This window comes from Topomyia yanbarensis, chromosome 1, assembly GCF_030247195.1.
Source record: "Topomyia yanbarensis strain Yona2022 chromosome 1, ASM3024719v1, whole genome shotgun sequence".
NCBI classification, from domain to species: domain Eukaryota; kingdom Metazoa; phylum Arthropoda; class Insecta; order Diptera; family Culicidae; genus Topomyia; species Topomyia yanbarensis.
Window position 1 is genome coordinate 185739699 of NC_080670.1, and position 20229 is coordinate 185759927.

General features: G+C 36.1%; 1 protein-coding gene across 1 annotated transcript; it reads left to right on the top strand.

The window, feature by feature from the left end:
* Positions 1-6611: 6611 nt before the first annotated feature.
* Positions 6612-8601, top strand: LOC131684322 (STAM-binding protein). The gene is made up of 3 exons (XM_058967089.1): positions 6612-7812; positions 7871-7973; positions 8042-8601. The coding sequence occupies exons 1-3, from the start codon at positions 6791-6793 to the stop codon at positions 8099-8101; spliced, it is 1185 nt and encodes a 394-aa protein (XP_058823072.1). The 5' UTR covers positions 6612-6790; the 3' UTR covers positions 8102-8601.
* Positions 8602-20229: the final 11628 nt, after the last annotated feature.

The window sequence follows — 20229 nt, forward strand, 5'->3', positions numbered from 1 at the left end:
CACGAGTCAGTCCGTACTAAGTGAATGTATCAGCTCAATGTGGATTGCACGCATTCCCCGCATTCGTTTCTCTACTCTTCTGCCGAAAACGAACTCCATGGGCCCACAGTCTTCGATTCCCACGTGCGTGAATGGACGTGAAAATGTGGCGAGGTGCTCCGATGGGAGAGTGGCAACCAATTGAACTGCCATTCTTACATCTCTGACGACAATCTGTCATTTCCGTAACAAACTAGAAGTCGCGAGATTTCGTATTTCTGAAGAAGATCATTTATGATGGAGACGGCTCCGGTGGTTGAGTGGTAAGCGTGACCGCCACTCATTCCAGTTGGCCCTGAGTTCAATTCCAGCCGAGGTCGTTGAGATTTTTTTGAGGTGAAAAAATCTGTGGTCATGTCTTCCTTCGGAAGGCAAGTAAAGCCGTTGGTCCCCGGTCCATGAGTTTTGGTGGATCGATATCTAGTCCAGATGGTGGAGTCACCTCTCTGGCGTCGGTAAAGAAGAAGTAGATTCAACTTCTATACTCTTACGAACAAAAATATCCTCCTCCCGTGATACTTGGGGAGTGCGCAGTAGTATATACGGCCTCTATCAAAAGCAAGTATCGGACTAACTATTCCTTCCCTTTTCTTCCGCAATCTACGTTCGGGCCTGGCCGGTGCCGATATTGATCAATAAATACTCTTAAGATTACCAGGAGTTGCACACTGAAAGATGTTTCGCTACTCGCAAGCATAATTATCTACTGATTCCCTGTGCAACTTCAGCTAGGCCAGATCGATAACGGAGTAGCACCCAGGGGTGGTCGTTCAGCCGTTGGATTGGCATGGTTCTAAAGTCACGCCTGACGATGGAGGTAACCGCCTGAAGCTCCTCTGTCCGAAAACGATCACCTTCCCTTGCAGTCTGCGATGGGAATTGGCAGGAAAGGGATGCACACGGGCGTAGACGCTGAAGAGTTGTTTCCAGGTGAAAGACCTATTAAGTCGATAACTGCTTCAGCAATCGTGCAGTGAAACAGTAAACTGGGATGAGCGAGATTTGGTTGATGATCGTGGTCTCCGTATCCGGACCCCAAAGAAAGTCTGGTTTTTTTAATCATCTGTTCTCGGGAGTCATATCCGGCTATACAGCCTATTCTGTAGCGTCCTCGGCTACGTTCAACTTAGTAGGCTCCTAACACTATGCGTTTATCTCGGCGATTTCGAGAATCTTGTGAACTCGGAATGCCACAAATTAGAAGCCCGGTTTTATCCAGCACATCACATCCCAAGAATGAGTCCATAAACTAGGATTGGATATTCAAACAAAGAGGGATTGTTCAAAGGATCGTATCAATATTGCACCTACCAAGACTGCTTGTAGTTCAAGGCACGGAATGGAAGTGAATTTGAGTGGTTCAACCAGCGTCAAGACCCAGACTAGAATACGCTGAACAATCCATGGATATACGGCATCGACGAATGTATGCCGAGGGACCGAAACTTGTTCAACGCAAGGTAAAACCAAGGAACCATCATTGACCGGATCATCCTACTGAACACCGGTTTGCCTAACTTCTTGCAACAGAATTTTCAATAGAAACATCGCGAAATTAGCAATCAGTCCAAGTGTGTCGAAGCTCGTCATGAGCACCCGGAGTAGTTCCGTTTTTGGGGGATAACGTTCGGCTTACAGCTTACACGTTCGATCCTGCAGCTTTCAGCCGATTTTATAGGAGAAAGTTGTAAGTAGCGGTTTGGCTGCTACTCGGGTTCTTGTTTAGCCGGCGGAACCTTCTTGTCAGGGCGGCCTAGGTGTTTCTATCAGAATTTCGAAATTTCCTAACACAACAAAAGTGTAAACAAACAAATCTAAATTTATCGACTTTCCTCTAGTTTCGCTGTGTACTCTACGCTTACTTGTCGATCTGCTGCTGTTGGCGGGAAGACAACTGTTTCGTCCGACCAGCCGAGACTACAACGGCCGAGTTCTACCGGAATGTCGTTGGCTGCTCCGGCAGCGGTCCTTTGCGTTTAGCGTTTAGGAGGTGAGGTTGGCTCCTTTGTTGGAGCCTCCCTAGCGACGAATCGCCGGATCGTCTACCCGCCGTAAACGATCCCGGAAGTCACAACAGTGCAGCTCCCAGGAGTAACCTTTGTCCGCCCTGCTTCGTTAACCTTGTCAATTAGCTATAGAAGGAGAGCTTGGCTCATTCGACTTATCCTCTATAGCGAAAACGGCCGATGTTTCCGTTTTGTTTAGCCGGCGAAGCGAAAGCACTCCTTTACACTTAGCTTACCCCGATTGGCGAACCGGTACCGTACACTTCACTAGTGCCCGAAACACGGGCCGGCACTTTTGACGGTTTAAGCTTGTCATCGCACGCGAGCACTGATATATTTTCCTAGTGGCGGGAAACTGTCCCGAAAAAACTTGTTCACGGACGTCTATTGATCGTCGTGCTTCGTCACTATCTCGATGAACTACGATGGTCGCCTTCCACCTCAACCGATAACATACCCAAACCGTCTCTTCGCATAGCTGTCATATCCGATGCGCAACATAGTCAGCACACTTATCGCAACAAGAGTAGAGCGGTGGGCTTCCTAAGCCCTAAGTTATTTATGCACAAATGTCAAACAAAAAATACTACACCTATCTCCCAGTGAAGTTCAGCCGGAAATGGACCGGAATTCTGACTGGTCCCAGTTCGTATTCCGGCTCCAGTGACACAATCGATTCTAGTTAGAATTCCGGCTGAATTTTACTGGGCTAGACCAACAAAATCGTCCTCAAAAACTAAAAAACAAAATTTACCAGAAAAAGTGAACAATCATAAGGAGCTGCTGGTGAGCATTATTTTACGTAAACAATACACTCTACGGAGTGTATACCCAAAAATGGCATATTTCTACCCAGTGCTAAATTGTTACCCTCACTGTTTACAAAGTTACCACAAATCATGACGTGCCTCTAACACCCTTCTGGGTGGACATCTCAAAGGTCATAATCAGGTTCTCTTCGTTGGTTTCCTCTTCTAGAACTTCCAGTAAATACACAACCTGAGTTACTGATCCAGTTGCGTGTTTCGAATGCGTGTACGAACATAAATACCAGCGCCAACAAAAACTCGATCGTTTGTTTTTCCACGATCACCAGCATGTGCAAGGCGCTTGGTGTTGACATCTTTAACGTATTGAACACAGTTACAGGTTAGATCCTGCTGTTGATGCCATGGTTGTCTTCTCAGATACCCACTACGAGCGGTTCGAAATCGTCCAATGAAGGACGTTCATTGAACCAACGTTGGACGACGTCCGTTCAACAGACTCCATCGTTGGACCCATGTTGAACGAATTTGAAACCATTTTTTGGGCTTCTCAGTGGGTACCTGGTGAAACATTTCCTGAATCTCTTCTGTCAGTCCAATTCGGTGATCACTGTGCTGAAGTAGGAGGGAGATTAGTGAACAAAGTTGACCAACGCTCGTTAAACGCACATTGGACTAACCTTGTCTTAGCTGCGATCGACAGATCTATTTGGCCAACACCGACTTGCGTGTGTTTCTGTTAAATTGGCAAGACTCGGAACTGTGAGTACAATTGCAATAACTCCACTATGTCCAAAGTTTTGCGGTAGCAGTAGTCCTCCATTCAAATATTCCACAGATTAAACACCTTGGAGTTGCCTTCGTCGACGATTCGAGAATTGTGATCGCTATTTACCTCTACACAGCGAACTGACTTCACCATCTAGATGAAGCTCTTCAGTCGAGTTGTTGTCGAGAAAGTTAAGTTCTGAACTATCGCCGAAGAAAGCAGAGGTGGTTTCTTGTAGACCTACAGGTAACTATCGAAACCTACAGGGTAGGCGGGCGATGAATTCACGGCATTCGTTGTAAGGCGTTCAGTTTTCTAACGCTCGTGGTGTCTGACGTCCACTTTATCGCAGAGTATTACTTTGCAGGTTCTCATTGTGACGACGTATGTTCGACATAAAACGAATTCCCGTTCGGTGGCCCAGCTCGTAAATCAAGAGTACTGCTCGCATTTGTCTGTCACCTTACGTGAACCTTTGCCCGTTGGCAACGGTATTTTATTTGATCTCTAGGTCGAAGTTGTTTGCTTTAGACATCTTATCTGCGCGGATAAGGTGATTCAATCTTTGTGCTCACGACCACGACGTTAATGGAGATTTATGATTCAGTACTCGTAGGGTACCAAGTTGACTCTGAGTAGAGCTCGACGATGGCATACTCAGTCCAATTTTAACGTAGCCGGCAGAGGCTATGTACAGATGAACCGCGTCGTTGCACGGACTCAATTCTCTCAACTCCGTTTTTATAGTTATGGCTCCAAACTTTACAGCAATACTCCAGAATTGTCTGCGACAGGGAGCAGTACAGCGATTAAAGACAATAAATATCCGTAATTTTTTTGGCTATCCTGAAGATACAACTCAGCATTCGGGATGCTCACGGCTGGAACTGGACTAACAGCGAGTTCAATTTCATCAACTGTTAAGGTCTCATCTGTAAACATATTCGCGAAATTCTCCGAAAATAGTCTGCACATATCTTGGGATGTGGTAGCTGTGTGGCCATTTAAAGTCATAGACAGTTCACATATTTCCAGAAACGTTTAGGGTGTGTCTTGAGATTGCGCTGAATGTTACGATGATATCGAAAGAAACAAAATCTTGACTGGCTCTTTCATAAGCATGGTTGAGACTGGCGCAATAGTGGGATTGTGCTATACTTAGTAAACCTCCGCAGAGCAGCTCTCTTAATAGACTTCAGCCGTCGAATCGTGCTCGTTTGCCAAGGAGGCCAAGTTGAAGGCCGGTTTGTTGAGTATGAATGGGACGCGCCTGTCAATTACAAGCGTTGGAAAATATTTGAACTGCGCTATCAACATCTTCTGTGTCCAGGATATTTAGCCAACCGAGGCTGAAGAAAAAGTTAGCGATACTGCGATGATCAGCTCTTATCGGAGACTGCAAGGCAATATTCCTCAACGGTTGACTGGATACCTCCATCGTTCTGGTAGTATAATAGCAACTTTTCCCGTCGTTGACCAAGGCTCGAAAGCGAAGGGCTTTGAGGCAACAGCTCACAGATGCATAATACTTGCCTGCTGCAGGTTTGCGGAAGACCTCTCGTCCCAACTCTACCACAGGACCGGGACGGCTGCTGGTCGATGGTCTCGATTGTGATGGGGGGACTAAGGGCTTCTCGACTGGTGGCAAATATGCGTCCCGGTGACCAAAGGGACGAGATTTCGTGAGATGAATGCAATGCAGCTGGACTAGGCATCTCTCGTAGCTGTAGGTTGCAGGCAGGAAAGGCGGAATCTGGTGCTGATACGAAGCAACTAACGGTGAACTGGAATCGGGGATCATTTCGGCGCTCAAACTATTCGAAATGGATATATACTTGCCGCGGTAGGAAGTTTGGAAGACCCTTTCTCCACTCAGCTAACGGAAGCTAATCAGAATTCCAGCTGGCTTTACTGGATCATTTTCAATAATTAATTGTGGAATTGACGTGTCGACTTTGTCTCATCAGAATCCGACACTAGCTTAGTGACAGGACAAAGCTAGCGCCGGTTTGAGACTGGCTCTAAAAAGAGTTTGTGTCGAATTCTGATGAGACGAAGTCCAAACGCAAAATCCATAACTAATTTAGTGATAGCCCGGATAGAATTTTACAATAGCATTTACCCTACAAACAATCATAAAATAATAAATATTATAGTTATTACTGTTTCAACATTGTTCGATGCCAAGTTCTCACAGTAGATTTACAATAAAATTTCATGTAACAATAAATTTCACTGTTCAGCAAAAAACTGACACAGTGCATTCATATTAAATTTTACTGTTTTCGAGAAAAAAATGAATGGAGAAAAACTGATTTTTTAATGTTAACATACATAACCACCCCCCTTTTTCACTGTAAAAGTCTATTCTACATTGAAATTTACTATAAAAACGTTAAAGTTTATTGTTTTTGTATTGTAGCATAACACTAAAACTTATGTGATTATTGTAAAAATACTATACTGTCACAGTGAAAATCAAGGTTTTTTTTACTGTACATTTCTATTCGGGAGGTTTTCTTCCAAACTGGTTTTAAACAAATTTCTCCTTAGTGGAGAAAAATTCCACATTAGCTTTTGCCTTTGACCGTGTTCGTTTCGAACCACTTTTCGAGTCCTCCTTTCACCGACCTTACATTGTTCTTATGAATTTTTTCTTATCTTATTTACGTCCGCATTATGCAAATTTTAAAAATTACCTTCCGACTCTTTTGAAAAAAATCAAATTAAAAATAATAACCAATATGCCAAATATGAATTTACAACCAAACATGAATATCATTCGGCTGAATGTTTTCAAAATGCATTCCGTAACACAGGTGTTATTTGAGCGAGAATTTTGTCTGATTTTTTTATTCTTTTGAAACAATCAATTCCAATTCGGAATCGAGTGTATAATTTAGCTCGACTTGTATCCGACGACATGCTAATTTCCTATTCTAACTGGGACGCACGAAGTGTACTGATTGATATATTTTACTAATTTTACGACTGCTTCGATGCTAGCATGTAATGTTTGTTGTCGCACGTGAAATATTTCACTGTCAAAATACGAGTGTCACCAAAAATCGCATTAGCTTTTATTGAGTTTTGCAGAGCGCTCGTAAGTTTGAGCAATTAAACTGATAGATGTTGTGAGTCAGTACGATAGAAAGTTTCGAAGGTGTTTTTCATCGTACTGTGTTCGGGTGGTTCACAACCATAAAACAATGTCCTTCAAGTTGGAGCAATTCGCTGCCGAATCAGCTCAGATGGGCACCGTAGAACCGAAGGAACGGTTACGTCAACTGGCCGCCTTCAGCGATAGTGTTGAAGTGGACGGAAATATCCCCATCAAACGATACTACCGATCGGGACTGGAGATGGTTCGAATGGCCAATGTTTACATGCAGGAAGGAAACGCCGATAAAGCTTACATTCTGTATATGAGATTTATGACACTGTTTTTGGAAAAGATTCGAAGCCATCCGGAAATCAAATCCGTTCCGGCTGATCTTAAACAGCAAAACCAAGAAAAGCTGAAGGAAGTCATGCCTGTGGCGGAGAAACTGAAAGTGAAACTAATGGAAAAATACACGAGAGAGTACAAGCAGTTTCTCGAAGAGAAAGGTCACGAGGAAAAGAAACGTCGAGAGGAAAAACCAAAACCTAAAGTATCGTCCCCTCCGAATCAACCCGTACCCAGCGCTCCATCATCCATTCTAGTTGACGCGGACATTCTCGATCGAGTTCTCTATCCAAACGATTTTCCAACCGATCCAAACCGTTCTTCCGGTGCCGGGTTGCTACTGCCGGACACAAAACCCCCGGCCAAGCCAGCCTACGATCGTACGCTCAAACCGTCGCCAACCTCGGTACTGGCTGGCGGCAGTCTGCGACCTGTGATAGTTCCAACAAATACCATGGCCAAATTTCTTCAACTTGCGTCGAAAAACACGCTGAGCAACGTGGAAACTTGCGGTATCCTTGCCGGGAAACTGACTCATAATCAGCTGCTGGTGACTCACATTATCGTTCCCAAGCAGAAGGGAACATCGGACAGTTGTACGACAATGAACGAAGAGGAGATCTTCAATTTTCAGGACCAGAAGAATCTCATCACCCTCGGTTGGATTCATACTCATCCCAGCCAGACGGCGTTTCTTTCTTCGGTAGATTTACACACGCACTGTTCCTATCAGATCATGCTGGAGGAAGCGATCGCGATCGTTTGCTCGCCTAAATACGATGAGTAGGTAATTTTGTTTAGTATAATGAATTGTTGAAACAAATGATTTTTTTTATTGAAGGACCGGCTTCTTCTGCCTAACACCCAGCTACGGGTTGGACTACATCTCCCAGTGCCGGCAGTCAGGATTTCACCCACATCCGAAAGATCCCCCTCTGTTTATGGTGAGTCATCAATCAGTTGCGTATTATTGGTCTTTCATGTTTTTTTTCTCTTTTTTGACTTGAAACAGGAAGCACTACACATAACGCTTGAGGATAAGGTTCCTATCGAGGTGGTAGACTTGCGATAATTGTTGTTTAGGCAGAAAAAAATATGCTTACGAAATTGCAGAAGTGTACTAGTTTATTGTTGATAATAGTATTTTCAAACATAGCTGGAAATACGATCCGGCTGATTTATTAGACGATATTAAGATTTGTTGTATATTTATTAGAAAAAAAAATCGGAAACAGTAGTGCGCAAAAAGTAGTTAGACTATACGAATAGTTTGTGTGAATTGTGATTTTTCAAATACTTCAACCTGTGAAAATGTTTACGTTCGGGATGAATGGAAGGTGGCAAAGTTTATTTATATTATATTTACGCAATTGCATTTTGTTCAGCTTTTTGCTTGATATTCCAAAGATCCATAAAACAGTTTGAAGCAAGCATTTTCTCGTTGCGCAAAGATGCAGTTCTCTGTGATTTGACTTCAACAGATTAGTATACGTGCGGGCGCTTACTAGTAGGATGAGCTTATCATCTGTTAAAACTAGGTTAAAATGTATCAATAAACACATCGATCCTCTATTTTGTTCGGTATTTGTATCAACTGTGAATTGGTTGGATTTTGGTTTTGATGACAGTGTCTTTATGAAATATAACGGCGACTCTAATATATTACTGTTTTGAATAAATACGTTTTTTTGGCAATTATTTTGATTTATCAACGAATGCGTCGATTCAATTTGTTGCCCAAAAATGCTTAAAAGGCGCGTTCTTATAAAAAAAAAGGATAGACTCAAAGTTACTTGCAAAATCATAAAATTCTTCGCATCAAGGATTTCTTCGAAATCAGCCTAGATTCCTCTTCTCCCTAATTTGACATTGATCTTTCAATGTGTTCTGGTCTAATGCACGGCGCAAGATCGTGTAGGCGTACGTCAATTTTATCGTCATCCATATATGACATTGGCATATTCTACGCCGTGACGCATATTGTTCTTCTACCAGGGCTAACCGTAAAAAAGTTATCTCAACACGGTTTCTCACCTGGTGTAACAGTATACACTCAGGTTTTTTTTACGCGGGGGATACGAGCCGCGTAAATGAAAACCGCGTAAATTTCAAAAACCGCGTAAATGAAAACCGCGTAAATTTCAAAAACCGCGTAAATGAAAACCGCGTAAATTTCAAAATCCGCGTAAACAAAACCGCGTAAAGAAATATCGCGCAAAAAAAACCGCGTAAAAAAACTTGAGTGTATGTAAGTCTCTTCCTTAAGTCTAAGATCCATTTCTTCATCATCAAGAAACTAGTAGTCTAGAAAAAAAATTTGACGAAGATTGCCTTTTAATGCATAAAGGTCAAAATTTGATGTAATCTCGAGAAATTTTTTTTTACAAAAATTGACTTTTTTTGACCGAAAATTTCAAAATCGACTTTGTAATTTTGATGACTTTAAACTGCATGAAACGTCGAGATTTGATGTAAAATCGAAAAAAAATTTTGACGAAAATCGACTTTTTTGGACTTTTTTTGTTCAAAAGGGGGGAAATATCCAAATCGAGCAGGTATTATTGATGTCAAATGACTTTAAAATGCATAAAGCGTCAAAATTTGATGTAATCTCAAGAAATTTTTTTTTACAAAAATTGACTTTTTTTGATGATTTTTGTTCAAAGGGGGGAGAGTAAAGGAAAATTTCAAAATCGACTTTGTAATTTTGATGCCAAATGACTTTAAACTGCATGAAACGTCGAGATTGGATGCAAACTCAAAAATTTTTTTTTGACGAAAATCGACTTTTTTGGACTTTTTTTGTTCAAAGGGGAGGAAATATCCAAATCGAGCAGGTATTATTGATGTCAAATGACTTTAAAATGCATAAAGCGTCAAAATTTGATGTAATCTCGAGAAATTTTTTTTTACAAAAATTGACTTTTTTTGAGGATTTTTGTTCAAAGGGGGGAGTAAAGGAAAATTTCAAAATCGACTTTGTAATTTTGATGCCAAATGACTTTAAACTGCATGAAACGTCGAGATTTGATGTAAACTCGAAAAAATTTTTTTGACGGAAATCGACTTTTTTGTTCAAAGGGGAGGAAATATCCAAATCGAGCAGGTATTATTGATGTCAAATGACTTTAAAATGCATAAAGCGTCAAAATTTGATGTAATCTCGAGAAATTTTTTTTTACAAAAATTGACTTTTTTTGAGGATTTTTGTTCAAAGGGGGGAAAATTTCAAAATCGACTTTGTAATTTTGATGCCAAATGACTTTAAACTGCATAAAACGTCGAGATTTGATGTAAACTCGAAAAAAAATTTTTTACGGAAATCGACTTTTTTGGACTTTTTTTGTTCAAAGGGGAGGAAATATCCAAATCGAGCAGGTATTATTGATGTCAAATGACTTTAAAATGCAGAAAGCGTCAAAATTTGATGTAATCTCGAGAATTTTTTTTTACAAAAATTGACTTTTTTTGAGGATTTTTGTTCAGGAAAATTTCAAAATCGACTTTGTAATTTTGATGCCAAATGACTTTAAACTGCATGAAACGTCGAGATTTGATGTAAAATCGAAAAAAAAATTTTTGAAGAATATCGACTTTTTTGGACTTTTTTTGTTCAAAAGGGGGGAAATATCCAAATCGAGCAGGTATTATTGATGTCAAATGACTTTAAAATGCATAAAGCGTCAAAATTTGATGTAATCTCGAGAAATTTTTTTTTTACAAAAATTGACTTTTTTGAGGATTTTTGTTCAAAGGGGGGAGTAAAGGAAAATTTCAAAATCGACTTTGTAATTTTGATGCCAAATGACTTTAAACTGCATGAAACGTCGAGATTTGATGTAAACTCGAAAAAAATTTTTTGACGGAAATCGACTTTTTTGGACTTTTTTTGTTCAAAGGGGAGGAAATATCCAAATCGAGCAGGTATTATTGATGTCAAATGACTTTAAAATGCAGAAAGCGTCAAAATTTGATGTAATCTCGAGAATTTTTTTTTACAAAAATTGACTTTTTTTGAGGATTTTTGTTCAGGAAAATTTCAAAATCGACTTTGTAATTTTGATGCCAAATGACTTTAAACTGCATGAAACGTCGAGATTTGATGTAAAATCGAAAAAAAATTTTTGAAGAATATCGACTTTTTTGGACTTTTTTTGTTCAAAAGGTGGGAAATATCCAAATCGAGCAGGTATTATTGATGTCAAATGACTTTAAAATGCATAAAGCGTCAAAATTTGATGTAATCTCGAGAAATTTTTTTTTTACAAAAATTGACTTTTTTGAGGATTTTTGTTCAAAGGGGGGAGTAAAGGAAAATTTCAAAATCGACTTTGTAATTTTGATGCCAAATGACTTTAAACTGCATGAAACGTCGAGATTTGATGTAAACTCGAAAAATTTTTTTTGACGAAAATCGACTTTTTTGGACATTTTTTGTTCAAAGGGGAGGAAATATCCAAATCGAGCAGGTATTATTGATGTCAAATGACTTTAAAATGCATAAAGCGTCAAAATTTGATGTAATCTCGAGAAATTTTTTTTTACAAAAATTGACTTTTTTTGAGGATTTTTGTTCAAAGGGGGGAGTAAAGGAAAATTTCAAAATCGACTTTGTAATTTTGATGCCAAATGACTTTAAACTGCATGAAACGTCGAGATTGGATGCAAACTCAAAAATTGACTTTTTTTGAGGATTTTTGTTCAAAGGGGGGAGTAAAGGAAAATTTCAAAATCGACTTTGTAATTTTGATGCCAAATGACTTTAAACTGCATGAAACGTCGAGATTTGATGTAAACTCGAAAAATTTTTTTTGACGGAAATCGACTTTTTTGTTCAAAGGGGAGGAAATATCCAAATCGAGCAGGTATTATTGATGTCAAATGACTTTAAAATGCATAAAGCGTCAAAATTTGATGTAATCTCGAGAAATTTTTTTTTACAAAAATTGACTTTTTTTGAGGATTTTTGTTCAAAGGGGGGGAGTAAAGGAAAATTTCAAAATCGACTTTGTAATTTTGATGCCAAATGACTTTAAACTGCATGAAACGTCGAGATTTGATGTAAACTCGAAAAAAAATTTTTGACGGAAATCGACTTTTTTGGACTTTTTTTGTTCAAAGGGGAGGAAATATCCAAATCGAGCAGGTATTATTGATGTCAAATGACTTTAAAATGCATAAAGCGTCAAAATTTGATGTAATCTCGAGAAATTTTTTTTTTACAAAAATTGACTTTTTTGAGGATTTTTGTTCAAAGGGGGGAGTAAAGGAAAATTTCAAAATCGACTTTGTAATTTTGATGCCAAATGACTTTAAACTGCATGAAACGTCGAGATTTGATGTAAACTCGAAAAAAAATTTTTGACGGAAATCGACTTTTTTGGACTTTTTTTTGTTCAAAAGGGGGGAAATATCCAAATCGAGCAGGTATTATTGATGTCAAATGACTTTAAAATGCATAAAGCGTCAAAATTTGATGTAATCTCAAGAAATTTTTTTTTACAAAAATTGACTTTTTTTGAGGATTTTTGTTCAAAGGGGGGGAGTAAAGGAAAATTTCAAAATCGACTTTGTAATTTTGATGCCAAATGACTTTAAACTGCATGAAACGTCGAGATTTGATGTAAACTCGAAAAAAATTTTTTGACGGAAATCGACTTTTTTGGACTTTTTTTGTTCAAAGGGGAGGAAATATCCAAATCGAGCAGGTATTATTGATGTCAAATGACTTTAAAATGCATAAAGCGTCAAAATTTGATGTAATCTCGAGAAATTTTTTTTTTACAAAAATTGACTTTTTTGAGGATTTTTGTTCAAAGGGGGGAGTAAAGGAAAATTTCAAAATCGACTTTGTAATTTTGATGCCAAATGACTTTAAACTGCATGAAACGTCGAGATTTGATGTAAACTCGAAAAAAAATTTTTGACGGAAATCGACTTTTTTGGACTTTTTTTTGTTCAAAAGGGGGGAAATATCCAAATCGAGCAGGTATTATTGATGTCAAATGACTTTAAAATGCATAAAGCGTCAAAATTTGATGTAATCTCAAGAAATTTTTTTTTACAAAAATTGACTTTTTTTGATGATTTTTGTTCAAAGGGGGGAGTAAAGGAAAATTTCAAAATCGACTTTGTAATTTTGATGCCAAATGACTTTAAACTGCATGAAACGTCGAGATTGGATGCAAACTCAAAAATTTTTTTTTGACGAAAATCGACTTTTTTGGACTTTTTTTGTTCAAAGGGGAGGAAATATCCAAATCGAGCAGGTATTATTGATGTCAAATGACTTTAAAATGCATAAAGCGTCAAAATTTGATGTAATCTCGAGAAATTTTTTTTTACAAAAATTGACTTTTTTTGAGGATTTTTGTTCAAAGGGGGGAGTAAAGGAAAATTTCAAAATCGACTTTGTAATTTTGATGCCAAATGACTTTAAACTGCATGAAACGTCGAGATTTGATGTAAACTCGAAAAATTTTTTTTGACGGAAATCGACTTTTTTGTTCAAAGGGGAGGAAATATCCAAATCGAGCAGGTATTATTGATGTCAAATGACTTTAAAATGCATAAAGCGTCAAAATTTGATGTAATCACGAGAAATTTTTTTTTACAAAAATTGACTTTTTTTGAGGATTTTTGTTCAAAGGGGGGAAAATTTCAAAATCGACTTTGTAATTTTGATGCCAAATGACTTTAAACTGCATAAAACGTCGAGATTTGATGTAAACTCGAAAAAATTTTTTTGACGGAAATCGACTTTTTTGGACTTTTTTTGTTCAAAGGGGAGGAAATATCCAAATCGAGCAGGTATTATTGATGTCAAATGACTTTAAAATGCAGAAAGCGTCAAAATTTGATGTAATCTCGAGAATTTTTTTTTACAAAAATTGACTTTTTTTGAGGATTTTTGTTCAGGAAAATTTCAAAATCGACTTTGTAATTTTGATGCCAAATGACTTTAAACTGCATGAAACGTCGAGATTTGATGTAAAATCGAAAAAAAAATTTTTGAAGAATATCGACTTTTTTGGACTTTTTTTGTTCAAAAGGGGGGAAATATCCAAATCGAGCAGGTATTATTGATGTCAAATGACTTTAAAATGCATAAAGCGTCAAAATTTGATGTAATCTCGAGAAATTTTTTTTTTACAAAAATTGACTTTTTTGAGGATTTTTGTTCAAAGGGGGGAGTAAAGGAAAATTTCAAAATCGACTTTGTAATTTTGATGCCAAATGACTTTAAACTGCATGAAACGTCGAGATTTGATGTAAACTCGAAAAAAAATTTTTGACGGAAATCGACTTTTTTGGACTTTTTTTGTTCAAAGGGGAGGAAATATCCAAATCGAGCAGGTATTATTGATGTCAAATGACTTTAAAATGCAGAAAGCGTCAAAATTTGATGTAATCTCGAGAATTTTTTTTTACAAAAATTGACTTTTTTTGAGGATTTTTGTTCAAAGGGGGGAGTAAAGGAAAATTTCAAAATCGACTTTGTAATTTTGATGCCAAATGACTTTAAACTGCATGAAACGTCGAGATTTGATGTAAACTCGAAAAAATTTTTTTGACGGAAATCGACTTTTTTGTTCAAAGGGGAGGAAATATCCAAATCGAGCAGGTATTATTGATGTCAAATGACTTTAAAATGCATAAAGCGTCAAAATTTGATGTAATCTCGAGAAATTTTTTTTTACAAAAATTGACTTTTTTTGAGGATTTTTGTTCAAAGGGGGGGAGTAAAGGAAAATTTCAAAATCGACTTTGTAATTTTGATGCCAAATGACTTTAAACTGCATGAAACGTCGAGATTTGATGTAAACTCGAAAAAAAAATTTTGACGGAAATCGACTTTTTTGGACTTTTTTTGTTCAAAGGGGAGGAAATATCCAAATCGAGCAGGTATTATTGATGTCAAATGACTTTAAAATGCAGAAAGCGTCAAAATTTGATGTAATCTCGAGAATTTTTTTTACAAAAATTGACTTTTTTTGAGGATTTTTGTTCAAAGGGGGGGAGTAAAGGAAAATTTCAAAATCGACTTTGTAATTTTGATGCCAAATGACTTTAAACTGCATGAAACGTCGAGATTTGATGTAAACTCGAAAAAATTTTTTTGACGAAAATCGACTTTTTTGGACATTTTTTGTTCAAAGGGGAGGAAGTATCCAAATCGAGCAGGTATTATTGATGTCAAATGACTTTAAAATGCATAAAGCGTCAAAATTTGATGTAATCTCGAGAAATTTTTTTTACAAAAATTGACTTTTTTTGAGGATTTTTGTTCAAAGGGGGGAGTAAAGGAAAATTTCAAAATCGACTTTGTAATTTTGATGCCAAATGACTTTAAACTGCATGAAACGTCGAGATTTGATGTAAAATCGAAAAAAAATTTTTGACGAATATCGACTTTTTTGGACTGTTTTTTGTTCAAAAGGGGGGAAATATCCAAATCGAGCAGGTATTATTGATGTCAAATGACTTTAAAATGCAGAAAGCGTCAAAATTTGATGTAATCTCGAGAATTTTTTTTACAAAAATTGACTTTTTTTGAGGATTTTTGTTCAGGAAAATTTCAAAATCGACTTTGTAATTTTGATGCCAAATGACTTTAAACTGCATGAAACGCCGAGATTTGATGTAAAATCGAAAAAAAAAATTTTGAAGAATATCGACTTTTTTGGACTTTTTTTGTTCAAAAGGGGGGAAATATCCAAATCGAGCAGGTATTATTGATGTCAAATGACTTTAAAATGCATAAAGCGTCAAAATTTGATGTAATCTCGAGAAATTTTTTTTTACAAAAATTGACTTTTTTTGAGGATTTTTGTTCAAAGGGGGGAGTAAAGGAAAATTTCAAAATCGACTTTGTAATTTTGATGCCAAATGACTTTAAACTGCATGAAACGTCGAGATTTGATGTAAACTCGAAAAAAAATTTTTGACGAAAATCGACTTTTTTGGACATTTTTTGTTCAAAGGGGAGGAAATATCCAAATCGAGCAGGTATTATTGATGTCAAATGACTTTAAAATGCATAAAGCGTCAAAATTTGATGTAATCTCGAGAAATTTTTTTTTTACAAAAATTGACTTTTTTGAGGATTTTTGTTCAAAGGGGGGAGTAAAGGAAAATTTCAAAATCGACTTTGTAATTTTGATGCCAAATGACTTTAAACTGCATGAAACGTCGAGATTTGATGTAAACTCGAAAAAAAAATTTTGACGGAAATCGACTTTTTTGGACTTTTTTTGTTCAAAGGGGAGGAAATATCCAAATCGAGCAGGTATTATTGATGTCAAATGACTTTAAAATGCATAAAGCGTCAAAATTTGATGTAATCTCGAGAAATTTTTTTTTACAAAAATTGACTTTTTTTGAGGATTTTTGTTCAAAGGGGGGAGTAAAGGAAAATTTCAAAATCGACTTTGTAATTTTGATGCCAAATGACTTTAAACTGCATGAAACGTCGAGATTTGATGTAAACTCGAAAAAAATTTTTTGACGGAAATCGACTTTTTTGGACTTTTTTTGTTCAAAAGGGGGGAAATATCCAAATCGAGCAGGTATTATTGATGTCAAATGACTTTAAAATGCATAAAGCGTCAAAATTTGATGTAATCTCGAGAAATTTTTTTTTTACAAAAATTGACTTTTTTGAGGATTTTTGTTCAAAGGGGGGAGTAAAGGAAAATTTCAAAATCGACTTTGTAATTTTGATGCCAAATGACTTTAAACTGCATGAAACGTCGAGATTTGATGTAAACTCGAAAAAAAAATTTTGACGGAAATCGACTTTTTTGGACTTTTTTTGTTCAAAGGGGAGGAAATATCCAAATCGAGCAGGTATTATTGATGTCAAATGACTTTAAAATGCATAAAGCGTCAAAATTTGATGTAATCTCGAGAAATTTTTTTTTACAAAAATTGACTTTTTTTGAGGATTTTTGTTCAAAGGGGGGAGTAAAGGAAAATTTCAAAATCGACTTTGTGATTTTGATGCCAAATGACTTTAAACTGCATGAAACGTCGAGATTTGATGTAAACTCGAAAAAATTTTTTTGACGAAAATCGACTTTTTTGGACATTTTTTGTTCAAAGGGGAGGAAATATCCAAATCGAGCAGGTATTATTGATGTCAAATGACTTTAAAATGCATAAAGCGTCAAAATTTGATGTAATCTCGAGAATTTTTTTTTTACAAAAATTGACTTTTTTTGAGGATTTTTGTTCAAAGGGGGGAGTAAAGGAAAATTTCAAAATCGACTTTGTAATTTTGATGCCAAATGACTTTAAACTGCATGAAACGTCGAGATTTGATGTAAACTCGAAAAAAATTTTTTGACGGAAATCGACTTTTTTGTTCAAAGGGGAGGAAATATCCAAATCGAGCAGGTATTATTGATGTCAAATGACTTTAAAATGCATAAAGCGTCAAAATTTGATGTAATCTCGAGAAATTTTTTTTTACAAAAATTGACTTTTTTTGAGGATTTTTGTTCAAAGGGGGGAGTAAAGGAAAAATTCAAAATCGACTTTGTAATTTTGATGCCAAATGACTTTAAACTGCATGAAACGTCGAGATTTGATGTAAACTCGAAAAAAAATTTTTGACGAAAATCGACTTTTTTGGACATTTTTTGTTCAAAGGGGAGGAAATATCCAAATCGAGCAGGTATTATTGATGTCAAATGACTTTAAAATGCATAAAGCGTCAAAATTTGATGTAATCTCGAGAAATTTTTTTTTACAAAAATTGACTTTTTTTGAGGATTTTTGTTCAAAGGGGGGAGTAAAGGAAAATTTCAAAATCGACTTTGTAATTTTGATGCCAAATGACTTTAAACTGCATGAAACGTCGAGATTTGATGTAAACTCGAAAAATTTTTTTTGACGAAAATCGACTTTTTTGGACATTTTTTGTTCAAACGGGAGGAAATATCCAAATCGAGCAGGTATTATTGATGTCAAATGACTTTAAAATGCATAAAGCGTCAAAATTTGATGTAATCTCGAGAAATTTTTTTTTACAAAAATTGACTTTTTTTGAGGATTTTTGTTCAAAGGGGGGAGTAAAGGAAAATTTCAAAATCGACTTTGTAATTTTGATGCCAAATGACTTTAAACTGCATGAAACGTCGAGATTTGATGTAAACTCGAAATTTTTTTTTAACGAAAATCGACTTTTTTGGACTTTTTGTTCAAAGGGGAGGAAATATCCAAATCGAGCAGGTATTATTGATGTCAAATGACTTTAAAATGCATAAAGCGTCAAAATTTGATGTAATCTCGAGAAATTTTTTTTTACAAAAATTGACTTTTTTTGAGGATTTTTGTTCAAAAGGGGGAGTAAAGGAAAATTTCAAAATCGACTTTGTAATTTTGATGCCAAATGACTTTAAACTGCATGAAACGTCGAGATTTGATGTAAACTCGAAAAAAAAATTTTGACGAAAATCGACTTTTTTGGACATTTTTTGTTCAAAGGGGGGGAAATATCCAAATCGAGCAGGTATTATTGATGTCAAATGACTTTAAAATGCATAAAGCGTCAAAATTTGATGTAATCTCGAGAAATTTTTTTTACAAAAATTGTTTTTTTTTGACGATTTTTGTTCAAAGGGGGGAGTAAAGGAAAATTTCAAAATCGACTTTGTAATTTTGATGCCAAATGACTTTAAACTGCATGAAACGTCGAGATTTGATGTAAACTCGAAAAAAAATTTTTGACGAAAATCGACTTTTTTGGACATTTTTTGTTCAAAGGGGGGGAAATATCCAAATCGAGCAGGTATTATTGATGTCAAATGACTTTAAAATGCATAAAGCGTCAAAATTTGATGTAATCTCGAGAAATTTTTTTTTACAAAAATTGACTTTTTTTGACGATTTTTGTTCAAAGGGGGGAGTAAAGGAAAATTTCAAAATCGACTTTGTAATTTTGATGCCAAATGACTTTAAACTGCATGAAACGTCGAGATTTGATGTAAACTCGAAAAAAATTTTTTGACGAAAATCGACTTTTTTGGACATTTTTTGTTCAAAGGGGAGGAAATATCCAAATCGAGCAGGTATTATTGATGTCAAATGACTTTAAAATGCATAAAGCGTCAAAATTTGATGTAATCTCGAGAATTTTTTTTTTACAAAAATTGACTTTTTTTGAGGATTTTTGTTCAAAGGGGGGAGTAAAGGAAAATTTCAAAATCGACTTTGTAATTTTGATGCCAAATGACTTTAAACTGCATGAAACGTCGAGATTTGATGTAAACTCGAAAAAATTTTTTTTACGAAAATCAACTTTTTTGGACTTTCTTTGTTCAAAGGGGGGGAAATATCCAAATCGAGCAGGTATTATTGATGTCAAATGACTTTAAAATGCATAAAGCGTCAAAATTTGATGTAATCTCGAGAAATTTTTTTTACAAAAATTGACTTTTTTTGAGGATTTTTGTTCAAAGGGGGGAGTAAAGGAAAATTTCAAAATCGACTTTGTAATTTTGATGCCAAATGACTTTAAACTGCATGAAACGTCGAGATTTGATGTAAACTCGAAAAAAAATTTTTGACGAAAATCGACTTTTTTGGACATTTTTTGTTCAAAGGGGAGGAAATATACAAATCGAGCAGGTATTATTGATGTCAAATGACTTTAAAATGCATAAAGCGTCAAAATTTGATGTAATCTCGAGAAATTTTTTTTTACAAAAATTGACTTTTTTTGAGGATTTTTGTTCAAAGGGGGGAGTAACGGAAAATTTCAAAATTGACTTTGTAATTTTGATGCCAAATGACTTTAAACTGCATGAAACGTCGAGATTTGATGTAAACTCGAAAAAAAATTTTTGACGAAAATCGACTTTTTTGGACATTTTTTGTTCAAAGGGGAGGAAATATCCAAATCGAGCAGGTATTATTGATGTCAAATGACTTTAAAATGCATAAAGCGTCAAAATTTGATGTAATCTCGAGAAATTTTTTTTTACAAAAATTGACTTTTTTTGAGAATTTTTGTTCAAAGGGGGGAGTAAAGGAAAATTTCAAAATCGACTTTGTAATTTTGATGCCAAATGACTTTAAACTGCATGAAACGTCGAGATTTGATGTAAACTCGAAAAAATTTTTTTTGACGGAAATCGACTTTTTTGGACTTTTTTTGTTCAAAGGGGAGGAAATATCCAAATCGAGCAGGTATTA